The sequence below is a fragment of the Oncorhynchus gorbuscha genome, linkage group LG12, assembly GCF_021184085.1.
Source record: "Oncorhynchus gorbuscha isolate QuinsamMale2020 ecotype Even-year linkage group LG12, OgorEven_v1.0, whole genome shotgun sequence".
Classification (NCBI taxonomy): Eukaryota; Metazoa; Chordata; class Actinopteri; order Salmoniformes; family Salmonidae; genus Oncorhynchus; species Oncorhynchus gorbuscha.
The window spans coordinates 35,801,252-35,823,476 of record NC_060184.1 but is presented as its reverse complement, the minus strand read 5'-3'; the positions used below and the strand labels follow the sequence as shown (position 1 = coordinate 35,823,476).

The 22,225-nt window shown below is 43.5% G+C and overlaps 3 protein-coding genes and 4 non-coding genes across 8 annotated transcripts; 1 reads left to right on the top strand and 6 right to left on the bottom strand.

Moving 5' to 3' along the window:
* Positions 1-2,509: 2,509 nt before the first annotated feature.
* allc (allantoicase) lies at positions 2,510-7,149 on the bottom strand. The gene is made up of 11 exons (XM_046293325.1): positions 6,798-7,149; positions 6,647-6,697; positions 6,458-6,545; positions 6,225-6,344; positions 5,503-5,582; positions 5,284-5,416; positions 5,032-5,187; positions 4,357-4,430; positions 3,940-4,048; positions 3,346-3,473; positions 2,510-2,784 (listed from the first exon to the last, which is right to left on the bottom strand). The coding sequence occupies exons 1-11, from the start codon at positions 6,885-6,887 to the stop codon at positions 2,629-2,631; spliced, it is 1,185 nt and encodes a 394-aa protein (XP_046149281.1). The 5' UTR covers positions 6,888-7,149; the 3' UTR covers positions 2,510-2,628.
* Positions 7,150-12,911: 5,762 nt separating this feature from the next.
* rps7 (ribosomal protein S7) lies at positions 12,912-17,028 on the bottom strand. The gene is made up of 7 exons (XM_046291996.1): positions 17,009-17,028; positions 16,171-16,256; positions 15,986-16,057; positions 15,454-15,597; positions 14,472-14,536; positions 13,396-13,546; positions 12,912-13,024 (listed from the first exon to the last, which is right to left on the bottom strand). Exons 2-7 carry the CDS (start codon positions 16,243-16,245, stop codon positions 12,947-12,949), a joined length of 585 nt encoding a protein of 194 aa, XP_046147952.1. The 5' UTR covers positions 16,246-16,256; positions 17,009-17,028; the 3' UTR covers positions 12,912-12,946.
* Positions 13,129-13,353, bottom strand: LOC123991912. The gene has a single exon (XR_006831009.1). It is a non-coding gene; the product is annotated as a small nucleolar RNA SNORA73 family (small nucleolar RNA).
* LOC123991910 lies at positions 14,077-14,301 on the bottom strand. Its single transcript, XR_006831007.1, has one exon. It is a non-coding gene; the product is annotated as a small nucleolar RNA SNORA73 family (small nucleolar RNA).
* Positions 14,616-14,840, bottom strand: LOC123991913. Its single transcript, XR_006831010.1, has one exon. It is a non-coding gene; the product is annotated as a small nucleolar RNA SNORA73 family (small nucleolar RNA).
* Positions 15,685-15,909, bottom strand: LOC123991914. The gene has a single exon (XR_006831011.1). It is a non-coding gene; the product is annotated as a small nucleolar RNA SNORA73 family (small nucleolar RNA).
* Positions 17,029-17,087: 59 nt separating the features above from the next.
* On the top strand, positions 17,088-21,542 carry rnaseh1 (ribonuclease H1). Of its 2 annotated transcripts, XM_046291995.1 has the most exons (8): positions 17,089-17,649; positions 17,779-17,903; positions 18,084-18,254; positions 18,363-18,462; positions 18,557-18,611; positions 18,760-18,844; positions 19,089-19,213; positions 21,307-21,542. In XM_046291995.1, the coding sequence occupies exons 1-8, from the start codon at positions 17,522-17,524 to the stop codon at positions 21,391-21,393; spliced, it is 876 nt and encodes a 291-aa protein (XP_046147951.1). In that variant the 5' UTR covers positions 17,089-17,521; the 3' UTR covers positions 21,394-21,542. The 2 variants fall into 2 exon arrangements, with proteins under 2 accessions (XP_046147950.1, XP_046147951.1); XM_046291994.1 differs by having other exon boundaries at positions 17,088-17,649; positions 18,084-18,462.
* Positions 21,543-22,225: the final 683 nt, after the last annotated feature.

Below are 22,225 nucleotides of genomic sequence, written 5' to 3'. Positions count from 1 at the left end.
GTAAAAAACACAATTATCACATTTATTCAGACCCTTTAGTCAGTACTTTGTTGAAGCACCTTTGGCAGCCTCGAGGCTTCTTCTGTATGACGGTAAAAGCTTTGCACACCTGTATTTAGGGATTTTCTCCCATTTATCTCTGCAGATCCTCTCAAGCGCTGTCAGGTTGGATAGGGGGCATCATTGCACAGCTATTTTCAGGTCTCTCCAGAGATGTTCGATCAGGTTCAAGTCCGGGCTCTGGCTGGGCCACTCAAGGACATTCAGAGACGTCCCCCGAAGCCACTCCTACATTGCCTTGGCTGTGTTCATTGGCCTGTTGGAAAGTGAACCTTCGCTCCAGTCTGAAATCCTGAGCGCTCTGGAGAAGGTTTTCATCAAGGATCTCTATACTTTTCTCCGTTCATCTTTCCCTCAATCCTGACTAGTCTCCCAGTCCCTGCCACTGAAAAACATCCCCACAGCATGATGCTGCCACCACCATGCTTCACCATAGGGATGGTGCCAGGTTTCCCCCAGATGTGACACTTGGTGTACAGGCCAAAGAGTTCAATCTTGGTTTCATCAGACCAGAGAACCTTGTTTCTCATGGTCTGAGAGTCCTTTAGGTGCCTTTTGTCAAATTCCAAGCGGGCTGACATGTGCCTTTTACTGAGGAATGGCTTCGGTCTGGCCACTCTACCATAAAGGCCTGATTGGTGGAGTGTTGCAGAGATGGGAGAACCTTCCAGAAGGACAACCATCTCCACAGAGGTATTCTGGAGTTCTGTGAGAGTGACCATCACGTTCTTGGTCACCTCCCTGACCAAGGTCCTTCTCCCCCGATTGCTCAGTTTGGCTGGGCGGCCAGCTCTAGGAAGAGTCTTGGTGGTTCCAAACTTATTCCATTTAAGAATAATGAAGGCCACTGTGTTCTTCGGGACCTACAATGATGCAGACATTTTTTGGTACCCATCCCCAGATCTGTGTCTTGACACAATCCTGTCTGAGCTCTTTGGACAAGTCCTTCAACCTCATGGCTTGGTTTTTGCTCTGACATGCACTGTCAACTATGGGACCTTATATAGACAGGTGTATGCCTTTCCAAATCATGTCCAATCAATTTAGGTGGACTCCAATGAAGTTGCAGATACATCTCAAGGATGATCAATGGAAACTGGGTGTACCTGAGCTGAATTTTGAGTCTCATAGCAAAGGGTCTGAATACTTATGTAAATAAGGTTTCGGTTTTATATTTTTAACATATTTTCAAAAATGTCTAAAAACCGGTTTTCACTTTGTCGTTATGGGATATTGTGTGTAAATTGAGTGCAAAAATTAATGTCATCCATTTCAGAATAAGGCTGTAACGTAACAAATTCGGAAAAAGTTAAGGGGCCTGAATATTTTCCGAATGCACTGTAGCCTATGCCGTCCTATTGTGGATTTGTTTTGGTAGAACATGTACGATCCACTTTTCCCTCATCACTGTCTTACACGTTGAATTCGTCATCAGGATATACTACGAACACAAAAGCTAAGACGAACTCAAAAGCAGTTTTTCCAAACTAGCTTTTTAATCAAATCCCATTATCACCAGCACGCCACCAGAACACGTGCATGTAGGCTACCATATTTTTCAGCATATCTTTTGGAAGCTTAAACTCTATCCAGATAAACAAATGCATAAATATGCCTACACTTAATTGCAGTTCATAGGCACATTCCTTATTACAGTTTGAACTGAAATGAAATAGTGAAATAGGAGATTCAAGGCTGAATGTGAGAGTCTGTCTCCTCTTTCTTTTTCCTTACTGATGGGCACATGACTACAAACTTCTTTTTAAGTATTTGATTGAAATTATTTGTCATACTTTAAGTTGCAATAATAGTATTTTCAGTCTTCAAAATGAAAATGTTGAAGATGAGTCTATCCACTAGATGGCAGCGTGACTGTTTAACTGGGCAAGTCTGTAACAAAAAAGCAACACATTTTTTCAAAGACACTAAGGTGTTTACAATTCTGTTTACTTCCATCTTATTATCTCGGTCACGTGGCAAAATAAATGTTAGGCTAGATTAAGTAAGCCGGCATGTCTGATTTCACTTTTTACCTACATTGTAGCCAAAACATGACAAAAAACGTTTGCGGTTGATAAGGCTAGATAGCTCTCTGAATGTGGGAAACAAATGGAAAATTACAATATTATTGGCTTGTTTCCAGTGCAAACTTACAACTAGGCCTAAATAGTGTGAAGGTCAGATCGTGGGGATTCCAATTGCCGCTGTCCGTGGTGCTGAATCCCCAACAAGTGCAAGCACTTGTTTGTTTACTGTCTGCTACAATTCTTCACATGGCATTGACACCACAACACACACACACACACACATCATTGTTTCCTATAACGGCTTAACCCTGTGAGACCCACTGTTGCAGCTATGCAAGATTTCTTAATATAATTGCATCCAATATAAACTCAAAAATAATGTCAAAACATACATAGTTTATGCATCTCCTTAGACCCAGTTGTATCTTTTCAGATGAAAGTTTATTTTTTTAGGTTTCATATGTAGCCTACATGTTACACTCAGGCCATTAATTTCCACAATGAGCTTACCAAAACTCATCCAATAATGTGGCCTAATGCATCACAGTTTGGACGTGTGTCTTGTGGAAGTCGGACGCCCCCAGAGTCTGAGTCGGCTGACCCCTCCATCTGGGGCGATGACCAGACGCACGTGACTGACCGGCCCAGACAGCGCCAGCGAGTCACATGAGTAAAAGTGCCTGTGATGGGCCTGCAGCTAGAACAGACAGGAAACAGTTCTCACCAAACTGATGTTTTACTGTGGCAGTTTGGAATGGTTATTATCATCACAGGTTGTAGGTTATGAGTCGTTTTCGTACTTAAGCAGTTGCACGGGGGGGAAAGTCAGTTAGGTGGACTGTTGACATTGGCAGATGTTTCACGTCACGGAAACTTGGGCAAATTGAAGAGTGAAGTGTGAAGCACAACACCTCTCACAGATGAGACAGATATCCTCCTTACATTTGCCAAGACCTGATTTTAGTTGTTATACATGCACATTCAACATTGTTTACCTAAATAATATGTTTTGAAACACACACACTTGAATTTCTCCCCATCTGTCTGGATGAGGACATTTAAACACTGAATGGATTAAAATGCTGAAAAAAAAACATTCTGGATGAAAATGGGCTGATAAAGTCTCAGTAGGAGCGCTGATCTAGGATCAGGTCCCCCCTACGCATTGTGAACTTACTAAAAGGCTAAACAGATCCTAGATCAGCAATCTAATGGGCCCAGGCATTGGAGTGAATTATAGGGATAATGGTTGACATACTTTCTGAGGTTGCAGAAGCACCCGCCATTTGTTTCCTGGATCGCTGCTCCACCTGCCACTCACATACTTCCCTTCCTCCTCCGGGGTCAGATGGCACGCTTCTATCTTACAGGAGTCTGGGAAGTTTCCTGCGTGTTGTCATCACATGATACAGTAAGAGAAACACAAAACCTGTCTCAGTAGTCTGTACAGTGGACTGCCAAATTTTTACAACAGAGGCGAAAGATGTGGATGTCTCCATTGTGATCGCTTGTAATCTAACCTGTTACATTGTCATAACTAGAGAAAGGGGATACCTAGTAGTCGGTTGCATAGCTGAATGCCTTCAACAGAAATATGTCTTCTGCATTTAACCCAACCCCTATGAATCAGAGAAGTGCAGTGGGCTTCCTTAATCGACATCCACGTCATGGGCGCTCGGGGAGCAGTTGTTGGGGGTTAACTGCCTTGCTCAAGGGCAGAACGACAGATTTTTCCACCTTTCGGGTTACTGGCCCAACGCTCTTAACCGCTAGCCTACCTGCCCTAATCCTAACCCTAGTAACCAAGTCTTTAACAGAGACTGGAACAGACAGAATGTGTGTGTTACTCTACCTTTGAAGTGGTTGGTGTCTATCTCAATTTGGCTGATGACTCCGGGATGCCCCAGTCTGAGAACGGCCCACTCATAACCTGGTACCTGTAGGATGCCCTTCCCATCCACCTGTGGAGCACAGTATCATGTCACCACATCAGTGTCGTGTTCACCAAGGAGAAAATGTTTTGAAATGGAGTGAAACAGGGAGGTACTACCTGAAATTGCCCAAAAATAACCGATTTTCTGTAGAAAACATTTCAAAAATTTATACTCTGAATTGTCCTACTGAACACGATCCAGTGCTATGGCATGTGCCAAACTTAGCTGAATTTATTTTGCAATGTTGATGAAGAGCGGCAAGTAAGCATTTCACTGTACTGTTTACACTCGCTGTATCCTGTACACGTGACGAATAAAATGTGATTTTAAGTTACCTGTAGGTTTTTGGGTCTGTCCAGTCGACGGGCTGTCTCCCATCCATCGCCCATGTTTGCAGATCTTCCCAAACCTACAAGGGTATGATGTTTCCCGGTCAACCCAGTCTATAGACTTGTCTCATTTTGATATGTTCATTACCAATGGTATGCACTACCGATGAGATTCTGGACCGTTGCCAATATTGACATCGTCATTAAAACATATCACAGGCCTGCCAGTAATTTCCCTGTGTATATATATATATATATATATATATATATATATATATATATATATATATTAAGGAACACCTAACTATTCAAGACTCACACTGCTTCTTTCGACAACAATTACAAATCCCAAAGGTACATCATGAGATTGGAGTAAGATCTTTCAGCCACAAAGGCCCAACTGACTGGAATCATTTACCAAATAGATAAATCATGTGTGCACTTCATTAGTGAAAGATAGATCAACAAATGAGATGGACACAGCTGGTTGAAAGACTTCTGCCTTTGTTATATCGGTCTTTGTTATTCTGTATTTCCAAATGAATAGTGCGAAAATAAATATTGCCCTATTTGTTTTGACTTTATATTCCAGTGCCATCTGTACTGAAGTGATTGATTCCTTAATCAGTATGATGACAGAAGCCCCATTGAAATGTTTGCAGAATGACAGCATTGGCATACCAATCATATTCCGGGGGTGGCCAAAGTGGGCGTCGCTGTAGCCCAGACAGACCCCACCGTTGACCAGGGCCACCAGGTCCAGCTGGTCCTGTGTGGGCAGGGCAGACCAGTCTTTCTGCCCAACGCCATAGACCTTCAGTCTAGCAATCCCCCCATCTGCAACACAAGCATAAGTACAGATCCTTTATCAGGAATATTGATGAGAATTGATGTAACCAATAGCAAAGAGAGTGTCTGACGTGGAGGTGTTACCTGGGTACATGTTGAGTCGTAGGTGGGTGACTCTGCTGGGGTAGGTGATTGGGAAGTAGTTATGACAGGTGTCGGAGTATCCAGGTTTCAGCTCTGTCACAGGGACAAGCTCCTCCCACGACTCAGAGTGCAACTGTCAGTCAAACACAATTGATCATTGATCTTCTCCAGTGTGTGTGTGTGTGTGTGTGTGTGTGTGTACAGTGTAAACGGTTGTACCTTAGCAACTGCTTCAAACTGACTGTCGGAAGCAGCCATGCCAGTGCGGTCTCCCTCCAGGGTCAGTGCTGGAGCCTCATCTGATCAGACAGACAAAACACAGAAACATACATGACTATGACTTTTGCCAATTGTGACTGTAACAGTGTTGCTTCCGTCCCTCTCCTCGCCCCAACCTTGGGCTTGAACCAGGGACCCTCTGCACACGTCGGTGACAATCACGCTCGAAGCATCGTTGCCTGTCCCTCCACAAAAGTTACAGAAAATCTGCGTTCTTGCTGGACAAGTTCAGGTAGTACCTCCCTGTTTCACTCCATTTTAAAATAACTCCTTCAAGGTATCAGAGCAAGTGACGTCACCGATTGAAACACTACTAGTGCGCACCACGAACTAGCTAGGCATTTCACACTAGTTAGTATGCGGATGTCATGTAGAATGTGGGCCTTGCTAATTCACACCCCGAAACAGTTATTTTCTTGTCTTGTGAAAGCAAAACATATTCTGTAGAATTCTGACAAATAATCCAGGAAACCAAACCAGGGTACTGAATTCCATATGTGAAAACACCCTATGGATCTTTCTAACCTATCATGAGGTATTAGACAGATTGTTTTTTCTCACAATTATTGGCAAAAGAGCTGATTTGATTGGTCAAGACCAATTAGTGGAAAAATATCCAAATGTTGCTGCCTGTGTAAACAGCCTGTGACAGTCATCCATACCCAGACATGCAGCCTGAACAGAGGCAAAGGGCGAGTAGTTTCCAGTAAAGAAGGACGTGTCCACATCCAGGCCATGTATGATGCCAGGTACACCCAGCTGGATGATGCACCAGTCATGACCTGGCAGAGAAAGCAGACAAGGTCAAGCTTCTGTATTCAGATCAGCCTACCTATGATCATTTAATTTTCCCACCAATGAAATTATTGTAATTTTGTGTCTCTTCAAGTTATACCAGGTATTCTTTTCCTTCTCGTCTCCCAGCCGTCCATCCATTTTCCGTACTCGGTGAATGCAGACGCTATGAACTCTGGTGGCTCTCTCTTCCAACCACGTGCAGTGAACAAAGGGAAGAGGGTGGTAGATGTGAATGGTAGTGGATCAACAGATGACAGTGGATTAGTAATGTAGGTGTGCACAGTACCTTCAGAAGATTGCTAGCTGGTGCAAACCATTCGTCTGTCGCAAAAATAACCTAAAATGATAGTGAGCAAGTAAACAGATGAACATTGTCTCATGTTGTGTAATTTACAGTTTTCAAAATGTCAAACTTGTGCCCATGGTGTAAGACTTACATTTCCTCCAGCTGTCTCACAGGCCAGGTTATTAAACTGCAGAAAGTCTGGTTGATCACTGACAATTTTCACTGCTTTTCGGTCTGCCATTCTATTGCAGACTATAATTTACAATACCGACATGTAACTCGATCCAGATTGAGAAAATAATCCTAATTTACCTCATACAATAAGATACATCTGCTTGTATATATTACAGCTTCCTGTACTTCCAAGTTTAAAAAAGCAGTCCACAACCACTAATGAAAAGATTATTCTTGTGCCTGTTTTCTTTCAATCAATTCACCAGGGCAAAGTCCGGTGACTGAGAAGTCATTGACAGCAGTGTTAACTAAACTAAACGAGATAGGTGGTGGGGGAATGGATTTTTTTTGTTTTGAATACTGAATATCTGTTCAAGATTGTTGTGCTCTAGCTTTCTTTTGTGGGAAGAAAGCGAGTGCACCTTGTACAACCACGATGGGGTTATATTAAACTGGCCAGAGTTGCACGGGGCTATGGTCCGTCACGTGAGGGAGGCGCGCCTTGCTAAAATCGAACAGCAATCTGAACCGCTTGGTTATGTTTTTACCAAGGCAGCATGATCCGTCATTCAGAAACGTTCGTCTCTTTTCCATAAAATGCATGTTCACATTTTCTAGCCAGTTATCATTGGGAAGGCAGATAAAGCGTTTATCAAAAGCAATCACTTTTGCATGTGAAAACAGAATCCTACTCATTACTCCATGTGCTTAACCTAGTGTCATTCTTGTTTTGAGCTTACTTCACAGTTGGGCAGAACCGGTCCCTCCTGTCTAGGGAGGAGCAGTTGTTTTCTTGTATATACCAGTAAAACATTCTTCTGGTGACTTTGACATTTCTTGAATGTTACATTTTTGCACATTTTTTCATTAAAAGTACTGTAATGAAACAGCATGGATGGAGCAGGTCTCGAACCCGCGACCTTCTAGCCCGAGGTCTGGCTCGCTATCGCCTGTGCCGCAAAAGCATGCTCGCGTTTATAAACCCAGGGTCGTTACAGTACATTTCAACACTCCACTCTTGTGAAAACGAGAGCTGCTGTCTGATGAAAAGGTACATATATAGCTCCCAAACTGAAATACGATCAAAAAAAAAACTGTTTTGGAAAGAAGTTTAAATATACTGAACAAAAATGCAAACGCAACATGCAACAATGTTACAGAGTTGCAGTTTATATAATGACATCAATCAATTGAAATAAATGAATTAGACCCTAATCTATGGATTTCACGCGACTGGACATAAGCGTGGCCATAGGTGGGTCTGGGAGGGCATACCCACTGGGAAGCCAGGCCTAGCCAATCAGAACGAGTTTTTCCCCAGGGATTTATTGCAGATATAAATACTCCCCAGTTTCATCAGCTGTCCAGGTGGCTGGTCTCAGACGATATCGCAGGTGAAGAAGTCTGATGTGTAGGTCCTGGGCTGGTGTGGTTACACGTGGGGCCGATTGAATGTACTGCCAAATTCTCTAAATCAACATTGGAGGCAGCATATGGTAGAGAAATGAACATTCAACATTCATTCCTACAGCCAGTATGAAAATTGATATCTGTGGCATTGTGTTGTGTGACAAAACTGCACATTTCGAGTGGACTTTTATTGTCCCCGGCACAAGGTTCACCTGTGTAATGATCATGCCGTTTAATCAGCTTCTTGATATGCCACACCTGTCAGATGGATGCATTATCTTGGCAAAGTAGACATGCTCACTAACTGGGATATAAACATATTTGTGCAAAACATACTGGGATCTTTTATTTCATATCGTGAAACATTGGTCCAACACTTTACATGTTGCGTTTTATATTTCTGTTCAATATTATGCAGTATGCAATACGAATCGTCTTGATCATATAAAGGAGGCACTGTAACTTCGTTGACCATTTAGACAATTTATTAAAAGCTAGCCAATGTTAACAGACTAGCCTAGTCAACTGTAAATGTCAATTTGTGGTTCATTAGCCATCGGTCTGTGAATTCAGTTGTTGTATCATGTTTTGGCATTATTGTCTTATTTCAAGTAACTAGCAGCAGGCTTAAAGGAACATTAAATCATACACTTAGCATGGAAACACATAAAAGCATGTTTTGAGAAAAATGTCTGTCATTCTAGACTGAAGTTTTTTTTTAAACGACAGCTGCATATGCATATTAGCCAATACATATGGTATAGCCTAGCACTTATAGCATACCTCGCTTTACATCTTCTCTAAAAACAGTTGTACAATGTGCTCTGCAGTAAGATAACCAGAGTTTAATCTCCAAACCATATGAGTTCTCAAATAGCAGCTGCCCAATACCATGGTGGGCCTGCATAATGTTGGATGCATTGGAATATAAGGTATGGAGAATGATAATGTTATATAAATAATCTAATATAAAGCGTTACTAGCAGACCAAAGCTCTGGTTAAACCGGATGCCCTCAGATAACTCTGGGCCCAGTGTCTTCAGCCAAGTCTAGAGCCTGTGTGCAATAGCATGATTATCCGAAGGACACACAGCTGCCATCACGCAACTATTACTCCCCTGTAACACTACAAAGAGCATCCTGCAACACTAACGAGCTTAGAAGTGCCAAGCTATCTCGCTGACATTGAACCCTGCATGCACTCCTGCAAAGACAGGAAACACCTGAGCCTAAAGCAGACATTACCAATATCCACGTTTCCTGTACACACATACATTTCATGAAGCACTGTACACACACTCCCCCCCCCCCCCCCCCTACTGGTCGGGTACCAAGAGCAAAGGACTGTTGCTGTGCACCAATGGGGCCCGCTCTGGCTAGAGCAAGGCCCGCTTCCAACTCTTCAGGACCAGTCAGAAGACCAACACGACAAGACTCCACCTACATATTCCATGTATAAAATCTGCTGTGACCAATGTCTAACTCTTTTTCACCTGACTCCTTATCGGGTGGCGTGGCGAGAATCTGTCTCCTCACCACGCGCTCTCACCACTGGTGTCCCCCAGGGCTCTGTTCTAGGCCCTCTCCTATTCTCGCTATACACCAAGTCACTTGGCTCTGTCATAACCTCACATGGTCTCTCCTATCATTGCTATGCTGACGACACACAATTAATCTTCTCCTTTCCCCCTTCTGATGACCAGGTGGCGAATCGCATCTCTGCATGTCTGGCAGACATATCAGTGTGGATGACGGATCACCACCTCAAACTGAACTTCGGCAAGACGGAGCTGCTCTTCCTCCCGAGGAAGGACTGCCCGTTCCATGATCTCGTCATCACGGTTGTGTCCTCCTCCCAGAGCGCTAAGAACCTTGGCGTGATCCTGGACAACACCCTGTCGTTCTCAACTAACATCAAGGCGGTGGCCCGTTCCTGTAGGTTCATGCTCTACAACATCCGCAGAGTACGACCCTGCCTCACACAGGAAGCGGCGCAGATCCTAATCCAGGCACTTGTCATTTCCCGTCTGGATTACTGCAACTTGCTGTTGGTTGGGCTCCCTGCCTGTGCCATTAAACCCCTACAACTCATCCAGAACGCCGCAGCCCGTCTAGTGTTCAACCTTCCCAAGTTCTCTCACGTCACCCCGCTCCTCCGCTCTCTCCACTGGCTTCCAGTTGAAGCTCGCATCCGCTACAAGACCATGGTGCTTGCCTACGGAGCTGTGAGGGGAACGGCACCTCAGTACCTCCAGGCTCTGATCAGGCCCTACACCCAAATAAGGGCACTGCGTTCATCCACCTCTGGCCTGCTCGCCTCCCTACCACTGAGGAAGTACAGTTCCCGCTCAGCCCAGTCAAAACTGTTCGCTGCTCTGGCTCCCCAATGGTGGAACAAACTCCCTCACGACGCCAGGACAGCGGAGTCAATCACCACCTTCCGGAGACACCTGAAACCCCACCTCTTTAAGGAATACTTAGGATAGGATAAAGTAATCCTTCTCACCCCCCCCCCTTAAAATATTTTGATGCACTATTGTAAAGTGGCTGTTCCACTGGATGTCATAAGGTGAATGCACCAATTTGTAAGTCGCTCTGGATAAGAGCGTCTGCTAAATGACTTAAATGTAAAATGTAAATGAGTTATATGAACTAGATCCGTGCACGTAAAACTGCAGGACAAGATATCTTTGACCAATAAACGGCCTTTTTGATACACCTGATTCCACTCTGTCCAGCGTCGTTGATTTGCATTCCCTCTCCAGTATGAAACACTAACAAACCTGCAGGATTATAGAAACAGCAGTTGGGAAATTAAACTTTGTTTGAAATACTTAACTTTCCTACTAACCTTCTAAAAGTTGACGGTGCCAGAATCTCGCCAATCCATTCGTTCTTCTACTGTGAGAAACACTTTCAATGTGCGTTTCACGCATATAGATACGAACAAAATCACAAATCATGTTTCACCATTTGAGTATGGAGAAAAGTAATAAAAGGTGCCTCGGGTAATATTCGACGTATGTAAATATATTGTAATCTCCTGAGTATAAAAAACAGTGGGAACACCTGCTCTTTCCATGACAGACTGATCAGGTGAATGCTATGATCGCTTATTGGAGTCACTGCCTCTACTTCAGTGTAGAAATCCATGCCCAGCCAAATTGAGTCTGTTCTGGGGGCAAATGGGAGTGCAACTTAATATTGTGTTTAATGAGGGCACAATAGTATCCCACCCCGGTCAACAATGTAGCTGACCGATGTAGACATTTCCATTTGTCATTTAACACTATTTTCCCAAGCAAATTACAGGAGGAATGAGGATTAAGTGCCTTGGTTAAGGGCAGAGATTTTTCACCTAGTTGTCTTTGAAACCTGAAATCTTTCGGTTACTGGCCCTGGTGTGACTAAGACAAAACACACAAAGAAAAGACAAATGGTCTCCGTGTTTATATAGTGACGGCAGGGCTAGGTGAATAGATCATGGAAGACTAAGATGAAAAACCTTAGTGAATAAAGATGCTCAAACAAGCAACTGCATCTGTATTGGGTGTTCCAACTCTAAAATGCACGACTTAAGAAACTGGGAAATGCATGTGGTCCCAATGTCTAAACAGTGACATTAGGGCTAATTCAAATTGCAGTCGGATGTTCTCCTCACAGGTGAGCGATTCAGCCCATGCTTGGTGAATAGCACTTGGTTGATCTCTGGGACAAGACAATTTCATGCGCGACAAAAGTGAGAATGAATAAATAAATCACAGCAAAGGAATGTAGTTTGTAAGCTAGAAAATGAAACACCCTTGACACTGTGGGCTGCAAACATCCTACTCCTATTGATAGGATTAATGTGGCATTCGTCAGTATGAATGACATTTGTGGGTCCTGCCTTTGACTATTAGATTTACACTTGTGCTATACATGTTTGTAGTCTTAAATGACTTAGAATAACATTAAAAGCTAAATCTCCTAGTCCCAGAATGACTAGATAGCTCGTGATAAATCGGTTCATGCTAGCTAGCAACAGATCTTGTTGCAACTACAGTAGCTAGCTACATTAAAAGGTTGCCGTGTTCAGCTGTCATTTCAATTTGGAATGATGGTATCACATATTACAAATAAATACCTTATTTGATAGCATGTCGGATGGAGATCCCTCTCGATGTCAGCTTTCTACTTACTACCTAAAATGCACATAATGTGATTGGTGTTCAGAGTTTCTACACAATTTGATTGGTTCAGTTGAAAACTTGGCAGCAATTACCTGTCCAGCGAGCGAACATAAGTATTTTGAAGAAATGTGCAAGAGTTGACATTACCAAATGGAAATGTGTTGAGCAGAAATACACTGTAAAACCAGCTCCTCCCTCAACAGCGATCTTTCTCACCAACTAAAGCAGGTGGCCAGCTATGGCCCACCACCAGAATACATTGACAAATAGATTACTAGTCAATTTCATTCTGCATCAGTGAATGTGCAAAAACACATTGTGAATACTACCATTTCATGGAGGTACAAAAGCAAGTCTGAACAAAGCTGCTCCAAGTGTAGTTATTTGAGGTAACGGTCCTACTGTTTTAGTTATGAAGTTCCTTCTGTCTGAAAGGACATCAGTCTTGACCATGTATGGACTAGCATGACGAACCCCCCCCCCCACCCCCAAAGAACAGAGCAATGGTGTTAACAGTAAACACATTTATTTTGTCATCTGCACTTTACAGTTGGAATTCGGGGAACTCAAAAACAACGTCTTTGCCTGTAAGCTTCTTGTAGACGCCAGAGAAGGTCTCAACCTAGAAAATAGAAAAGCAACCACTGGTTAACCACTGCATAGATTAACATTTATAGGTCATAATGATTTTGTATGAAACACTAAAAACTGAGACGTAAAAAAAAAGGTTGTACACTGCATGGTTTAGCCCCCCAGTCACGGCCCAAAGGGCTCTGGGAAGATGTAGGAATATACAGAACACCGTCCTCACCAGCCCGAAGGCCGGGGACAAAGCTTGCTCTCCAACGTCGTGGAACGGGACTGTACGTCACAGCACTGTGAAGCGCTACGCTCCCATACGCCACAAGGACAGAGCCATGTGAGAGCAACCTCACAGGATGTCCACGTTGGGGTTAAGTTGGGTGAACTACCAAACTGCTACACGACACTCACTTTGTGTTCAACGTTGTTCTGCTGAGCCTTGTCAAGGTGGACCTTGATGAGCCGGCTGCTGTCCAGTTTCACGCGGATCCTCTTGCCAACAATTTCACTGGGGAAGACCAGGTCTTCAAGTATGGCGTCGTGCACAGCTGTCAGAGTACGGCTGGAGAAATAAATCAACTTGCATTAGACATATGGCAAATAAAAAAATGCAATTCTTACAAAAACAAAATTCTCCTACCACCTGCCTCATTCAAAATGAAAGATTCTTTATACATGTCTGAACGCATATATTGGAAAGAGAAAGTCAATCTAAACGCTATGCAGATGTCTCAATCACATCACTGGAGACGAGCAGTCTGCTTTAGATAACGCAAGGTAATAAGAGGGAACGTTGATGTTGCATCATACGGTTTAGTCTCCGGTCATCTTGTAACCGTATCGATTTATTCTAAATCACATTGGAAGTTTCAAGTTGTCACATGCTTGAAGTAGAGAAGCGCCTTTCTCGCGAGCTCTTTCCCAACAACGCAATAACAAACATCAGTATTGCAAATTAAGATCAAAAACACACAAGAAAAAAACGAGCAAGTAAGCAAGCTATATACTGGGTACGTTTCAGGGTCAGTGCCAATACCATATTTACAATGTGCAGGTTTACTGGAGTGGTAGAAAGCATATACATGTTAGTAAAATTGTACACTGCATGGTTTAGCCCCCCAGTCATGGCCCAAAGGGCTCTGGGAAGATGTAGGAATATACAGAACACTGTCCTCACCAGCCCAAGGGCCGGGGACAAAGCTTGCTCTCCAACGTCGTGGAACGGGACTGTACGTCACAGCACTGTGAAGCACTACGCTCCCATACGCCACAAGGACAGAGCCATGTGAGAGCAACCTCACAGGATGTCCACGTTGGGTCCAAAATTGGTGAGCAATTATGGCAGCACCAGATATGACAAACAATTTGAAGTTCTGAACTAGTACCCATTCACACCAACTTTAAAGCCATTTAATTGTCTATTCCAAACAGTATGTACATTTACATGTATGTAGTCGTGCACATGCAGGTATGATAATGTAACTCACCTCCTGGGACGCTTCTGCTTATTCTTGATACGGCTTTTCCTGGTTGGTTTGGGCAGGATTCTCCTCTGCAAGTTTAATAAAAATATTAAGGATTACTAATTTACATAGGCGGACTTTAAAAGCCCAAGAAGCATACTTGATAACTAATGTACACTGCATGGTTTAGCCCCCCAGTCACAGCCCAAAGGGCTCTGGGAAGATGTAGGAATATACAGAACACCGTCCTCACCAGCCCGAAGGCCAGGGACAAAGCTTGCTCTCCAACGTCGTGGAACGGGACTGTACGTCACAGCACTGTGAAGCGCTACGCTCCCATACGCCACAAGGACAGAGCCATGCGAGAGCAACCTCACAGGATGTTCACGTTGATAGTAATGTTACAATCACAGCATCTACACCACATAACCAAAAGTATGTGGAGACCTGCTTGTCGAACATCTCATTCCAAACTCATGGCCATTCATGTAGAGTTTGTCCCCTCTTCGCTACTATAACAGCGCTCCACTCTACTGGGAAAGCTTTCCACTAGAGAACATTGCTCGGCGGTCCCGCCCTGTGAGCTTGTGTCGCCTACCACTTTGCGGCGGATCCGTTGTTGGTCCTAGACGTTTCCACTTCACTCACAGTTGACCGGGGCAGCTTTAGCAGGGCATACATTTTACAAACAGACTTGTTGGAAAGGTGGCATCATATGACAGTACCACATTTAAAGTCATAGCTCTTCAGTAAGGCCAGTCTACTGCCAATGCGTATCTATGGAGATTGCATGGAGGTGTGCTCAATTTTATACACCTGTCAGCAATCGGTGTGGCTGAAACAGCCAAATCCACTTATTTGAAGGGGTGTCCACATACACAAAAAAGTATATATATATACATATATAAACAGTTGTCTCAAATAACCCATTCTGTTAGCTTGGTTCATAGCAACAGCTATACGAACAGCCCCTGCAACTCAGAAAACAGGACCGCTGCATTCTTACCTGTGCAACGAAGACAACATGTTTGCCGCTGAACTTCTTTTCCAGCTCTCTCACGAGTCGCACCTGAATTTTCTGGAAAGATTTCAGCTGGGGCACTGGGACAAAGATGATGATGGCTTTCCTGCTACCACCAACTTCAATTTCCTGAGGGAGGGGAAAATATTTATTTGAACTTACGGAGGCAAATACAAACACTTTAGTAGATAGTATTTTTTAGCTGTCTGGATGAAAAAGTATGCACTGCATGGTTTAGCCCCCCAGTCACGGCCCAAAGGGCTCTGGGAAGATGTAGGAATATACAGAACACCGTCCTCACCAGCCCGAAGGCTGGGGACAAAGCTTGCTCTCCAACGTCGTGGAACGGGACTGTACGTCACAGCACTGTGACGCGCTACGCTCCCATACGCCACAAGGACAGAGCCATGTGAGAGCAACCTCACAGGATGTCCACGTTAGGGGTTTAACTCAAATAACCCAACACAGCTCGGTAAGTACAACACATGCTCCATGTGGTGCCGTGCATGGTCCTTACCTTTGCAGCAGTGATGTTCAGCTCCCTCAGCTGAGCCTTCATGTCCGAGTTCATCTCCAGCTCGAGAAGAGCCTAGAAAGGCAGACATGTTGAATACTGCAAACAGCATTAGCCAAGTGAAAAAGTTAAAGGAGTTGTTTAAATTAGCCATACATGCAATAGCTAACATATTAGCCATTGGTTACCTGGGAAATGCCAGACTCGAACTCATCTGGCTTTTCGCCATTGGGCTTCACGATTTTGGCGCTGGTACTGAACATGGCCTATGTTTCTGGAAAACAAGACAGACCAGAAAGCCATTTGAGCATGTTGTACATCTTTGGGCATAGTTGAATGTTTCAGATGACACTAAACTGCAACAAAGTGGTCCATGCTGTACGCCATCTCACCATACATACATGCAGTTACTAAGTTGACTAGTCAGTATAACGACAGTAGTTTGGCTATCATCCAGCTACGGTTGATCAAACGAAGCCGACACTGGTTGGTTCCAATCTACACATTCAACCATATGATCTCGCAAACAACCGAGCAAGTAATTGCATTGAATCAATATAACTTACGGTCGCATGTCCCCAAGCAACATTGTTGGCTAGTCAGCGTTAGCCGGATAGCAGTGTCTTTCAACCCATGTTCCTTATCATATGGCTAACTTTAGTAAGCAGCTAACACCAGGGAACACAATACTCAAACATACACCATATTTCAAGTCTACAAAGTAAAATACTAAGCTACGCGGTTAAAAAACGGACACGTCGATTGACTACAAGCAATTATTCTAGGAACACATGGGCCTCAACCCGCGGCAGTTATACTACCAGTCCTTCCTTCCGAGTCATTCGGTTGGGTCTATCCTGAAACACTTCATAATTCACTACACACCGGCCATCCAAAAGCTGATATATAACAATCTAACGCATCAAACGTCTTGCATGCACTCTGATACAAAATACAGGGGAGTTGATGCACATGTACAACATTTTGAAAAGAAATTCCGAAATTGGGAGCATGATCATAACCAACCTCAGTCAACAACGGCCAGGGAAGAGGCCGGAATCTCGCGAGAGCTAACCAGAAGTACATCGCGCTAGGGAGTCATGGGATCGCGGAAGTAGCCGTGATTTTGAAGACTTGTTTTTCTCCATCCCCCAGTAGATAGTCTATTTCGAAAGCAAAAGTAATTAATTAATGCGAATACATAGGCAAAGGAGAAGCATAAATACGACATGTTACAATGTATAGCTAGCTAGCTAACTTTTATATGTTTATATGTTGACATTACGCTTGTCACACATAAATAACATATTTGCTCGTCAGATAGCGGCTAGCCTAACGTTAGCTAGTTAGCTAAATATGTTTTTGTGTTAACTAGCATGCTATCTGCACTGTTTACGTGCCTGTACTAGTTCCAATGACAACTAGCTAATCGTTTTCCTAGCATTTCAACACATAGAAAGTTAGTTTGTTCACACTGCTCAAGTTAAGTTAAGTGCAATGACCGGTGCCTCCACTTTCAAGTAATTGCTGGTCTAAGTGATGTTCAGATTGACTGGTCTGTATAGTATAGTACGCAGGGCAGTCTGCAATGGCACAGAGGACATCGTGAAAGGCAAATTCTTCTACGCTGTGAGGAAAGGATTCAAACCTGGCGTTTACAAAACCTGGTGAGTTGTGGTGTAGTTGACTAGCTAGCTAATTGCAGCTGTGGTGTGTCTTAAAACTCATTGACATTTATATGATCATTTCTAGTCCCATTTATTTTCATAGAATTGCATGTGTCTACTTTTTTTTAGGGATGAATGTAAGAGCCAAGTCGACAAGTTCCCATATGCCAGCTACAAGAAGTTTGCAGCAGAAAAGGATGCATGGGCATTTGTCAGAAGCCTAGCAACCTCGATAACGCCAGACCTGTCAGAGGGTAGATACATTAGATGGCTATGTTCTTTCTCTATAGGTCGCTATACTGAAATGGCAATACGATGGGTGCTGATGTTACTGGCTCTAGGAATGGGCAACACGTCTAATCATTAGACAAATAGTGCACCATTCAGGCATGGCAAAATCAGACTTGCACTCAGATCACAATATTATCTTTTAGGAGCCAGCTATGAGGCAACACTCCCTAGAAGAGCACCGAAGGCCCTTGAGTACATACCCATTGGTCAGAAGAGGCACTATGATCACATAGACGAGGAGGAGGTGTCCCCCGCCGAACAGAGTCAATACAGCAGCCCATCTTCAAAAAGCTCTGATGGATTCACCTACATTGGTACAGACATTCTCATTGGGTTATTAATGTTGCAGATTGAAATGGTCACTGTCAATGTTTTTGGGGTGAATAAAGGGGGGGGAAACAAAGTGTTGTCTTTTCCTCCAGGGGATGCAGTGGTGGTGTACACAGATGGTTGCTGTTCAGGCAATGGGAAGGCCGGGGCCAGAGCTGGCATCGGAGTGTACTGGGGACGTGACCATCCCATGTGAGTTGATTCAGACCTGTAGGAAATTATACTTCAAGAGAGCTTGACACAATAGAGTCCAGAAGTGTTCATGTTGACTGTCTTTTTATTGTAGGAATGTAGCTGAACCCCTGGATGGAAGACAGACCAACCAGAGAGCCGAATTACAGGCAAGTACTGCGTTAATGTCATATTTACTTTAGTTGTGAACTCTAAACCAGATTGTTATTATTTTCGACTCATTGAATTGCCACAGTTCCCTTTAGATTGTAACCAACCCCACGAGATGTAATCTCACGTTTTGCTTCTAAATAACAGGCAGCATGTAAAGCCTTGGAGCAGGCCAAAGAGATGAACATCAAGAAGTTGGTGCTTTATACAGACAGCAAGTTCACCATAAACGGTACATATGTGCTGCTTACAACACTCTACCAACACTATCAGCAAGAGCCTGACTAAATGTGGCATGGCATCATGTAATGCTGCAGGCTTGATGCTGCAGCTAATGTTACTAGCTAGGCCTACTGTGACCATTGGATGAGAAATTCAGAGGTCCCTCCCCTCTGACCTTCTCTTCCAATGGGTTTTGAGGAGGAGGTGAGGTGTATGCAATTAATAAAATACATGTCTGTGTTTTTTTCCATCAGGTGTCACCAGCTGGGTGAAGAACTGGAAGCTGAACAACTGGAGGCTCAACTCTGGTGGCCCCGTCATCAACAAAGAGCACTTTGAAAAACTTGACAAGCTGAATGAAGAGCTGGAGGTTGTATGGGTAAATATCAATGTTGCTCTACATATTTTCACTTCAGAGATTCAGTACGCGTGTGTTTTGAGTTCCAGACTAGAGCAGTGGTTCCCAAACTAGGGGTCACGACCCCATGAGGGCTCACCTGATTTGAAGATGTGATGGCAGGAGAAACTCCCAAAAGCCTGGTGAAATATTTTATATACGTTTATCATTATAAGTAATGTTTGTACCCTCATTTCAAAAACATTTGTGGTTAACCACACAAAAAAATGAACTGTGATGGAGTCGCCTTCACGAAATACATTTATTTTGAAATGTATTTGTTCAAAGTATTTGTAAAGCAAGTTGGATGTCCTTAGTTCATTCAGTATTCCAGTTTCTATGTCGGTCCTCTTTGGGATTGGGTTGGCAGATCGCATCCAACTTTAAGGTGATTACACCGCCACATACTGTACTGTGTGAGACCAGTCACAGCCTACCTATATTACATTCTCTTCATTAGCACCACCAACTAACCCTGCAGTATATACCACCATTTCATAAAAATCACCACCCCGTTAACTTCTGCAGTAAAATCTTATATACCCAGGTACTCCTCTGCAGCTGCCACCTACTAATTAAAAACCCACTACTCGATTCCTATACTTTGATCCTATCTGCTCCTGCACCATGCAAACGGCCTGGGAGGACAGGACACCTACACACTAACTCTTCTCAAGTCAGATCTCTTATACTAAAATACTTCTCTGCTATTTTTTCTATTTTCCGTGATTTATGTTAAGTATCTGCAATACAGTTGGTAACCATTGCTATGAACACTCAGAAGCCAACCTTACTGAAGCATAATTCACTCATTGCCCTATTCTCTGCTCTGACACAAATCGATTCATTATCATTAACACACGTATCCTCTACTCAAATGTTTTGACAATTTCCTTTTTTGTACTAGTTTTCAATACTACTGTTGTCCGTTCAGAATATTCGTCTTCTCCAAATGTACTCGTCGCGCTGCTTAATTCCAACTCGATATCCACTTCCTCCTCCTTCCCGTTCACCTCCGAACCTCCCCTCTGTTCTGTTTTTAAAGTTGTTTAAGCATTAGAAGTCCAGCTCTCATACATCCCTGTAAGTCTGAAGGGGTCCACCGTAGCTAGGATCAGGTGCCACCCAGCAAGTCTCTTATATGGCGTCACTGAAAAATCGCTGAAGGTGAGAGGAGATAGATGGCAGTGGATGTCCCACAGTCTGCAGTGAATGCCATGCAGGAGAAGGATCTCAACACACTAATAGTGAGTGAAGGTGTGGACTTTGTTGCGTTTTTATAGGGCAAGTGATGAATTGCACGAGGCAAACTAATAAATCTAAGAAGCTAGACATCTAAGAGGCTAGATATGTGAAGGCGGCATAGATTTCTGGATCTCCAGGACTTCACAGCCGAAATGTGTTACAGGGAGTACTGAATGAAGAGGTCCCCCCTCCCCAGGTTCCTGAACCTGTGTAGTGATCTGAATAAACATTTACATTATTGTGCCCCTGTCCTGAGAGGATCAAAGTTCAACATGTACAGTAGATGGATGTAGAAGGCTAATGTTAACTAGCTAACGTTGCCCATGAAATGAAGTTAGGCAAGCAAACATGTAGCCTAGGACAACAAAAATTAAAACGTGGTACTACATGACAGAGTGATAAACTGTTTCGTCAGCATGAAAGAAAGTGGTATCCTTTGCCAGCTCATATCTATGTGAAGCAGGATTCAGGGCTCTTGTCTGCGTCCGATCCAAACACTGAAGGATGAGACAACAGTGACGAGGTGTTCATTATCGATCACGCGCCCCCCTGACTTTTGAGAACCTCCCCAGGACATTTATGTATACCCATCTCCTTAGTGGTGAGTTAAGAAGATCATAAATCCTCTGACTGTTTTTGAAATCGACTGTCATAGCCCCAAATAAAGGTTGGTTGGGGTTGCAATACATTTCTGATATTGAAGTTGGGTCGTGGCCCAACAGACATTTGGGAACCCCTGCACTAGAACGTTCAGTCATGGATGATGCACAACTGAAATGACTAACAGTCCCCTTTTGCCTCTGACTATCTTCTCTCTCTTCTGTCTCCAGTTGCACATCCCGGGCCACGCTGGGTACTCAGGGAACGAGGAGGCCGACAGGCTGTCCAGAGCGGGAGCAGCGAAACACTTAGATTAGCCAAAGGAAGATGATCTCATTTACTGCTCCTGGGCAGTTCATTCAACATTTGGATTATGATTTTGAATGGAATATGGGAATTATATATTGTCTGTTCGGTTGGGCTACAATGTTCTAAATGTTCTGAAATAACATCTATTTCCATCCTGTTTGACATCTTTATGGTTCTTTCTAAGTTAAGGAATGAATTCAGCTTGTGCTTGTACCGTATGAACATTTCCCAATATTCCAAAATCATTCCATTCTGATTGATGAAACGGTTCTGTAACCACTGTGTAATGGTACACCTCAGACAGTAGATGGAGCTCTAGCTCATCAAAACAAATCCAATACCTCGGAATAGGACTGGCTCTGAATTACATTCTGTACTAGGCTCCTCTATGGAAAGAGGATTCCTCACATAGAAGATGGATTTCTCTGGTTTCTATGTGAGACATGCTGCATGCTGTAAGATAACGGCCACTTATGACATTTGTGTTGTGTGATCTAAGGATTATTTGTCTTGCTCAAAAGCCTGTCTGTTTCTAGGGCGAGTGGTCACATGAACGTTTCCCTCTTCTAAAGAAAAACAACACACGCTTCAAAGATCATCTATTCATGTATACTCTGACATGAAATGATCTTGGTTATATTCTCTTTGACTAGTTGGTGCACAATTCCATCTTCTCCACTTTACTCAGTCAGCTCTTGGCAGATACTACTTAGTCTTTCAGTACGTGTCTCATCCATTCAGTAAGCTGGTGTCTAGACAGTGGGCCTATACGTGTGCGAGGGAAAATAATGACAGCTCTCGCTGAGAGAAATCTCCATATAGCCTTTCCCCTCTGTGAGG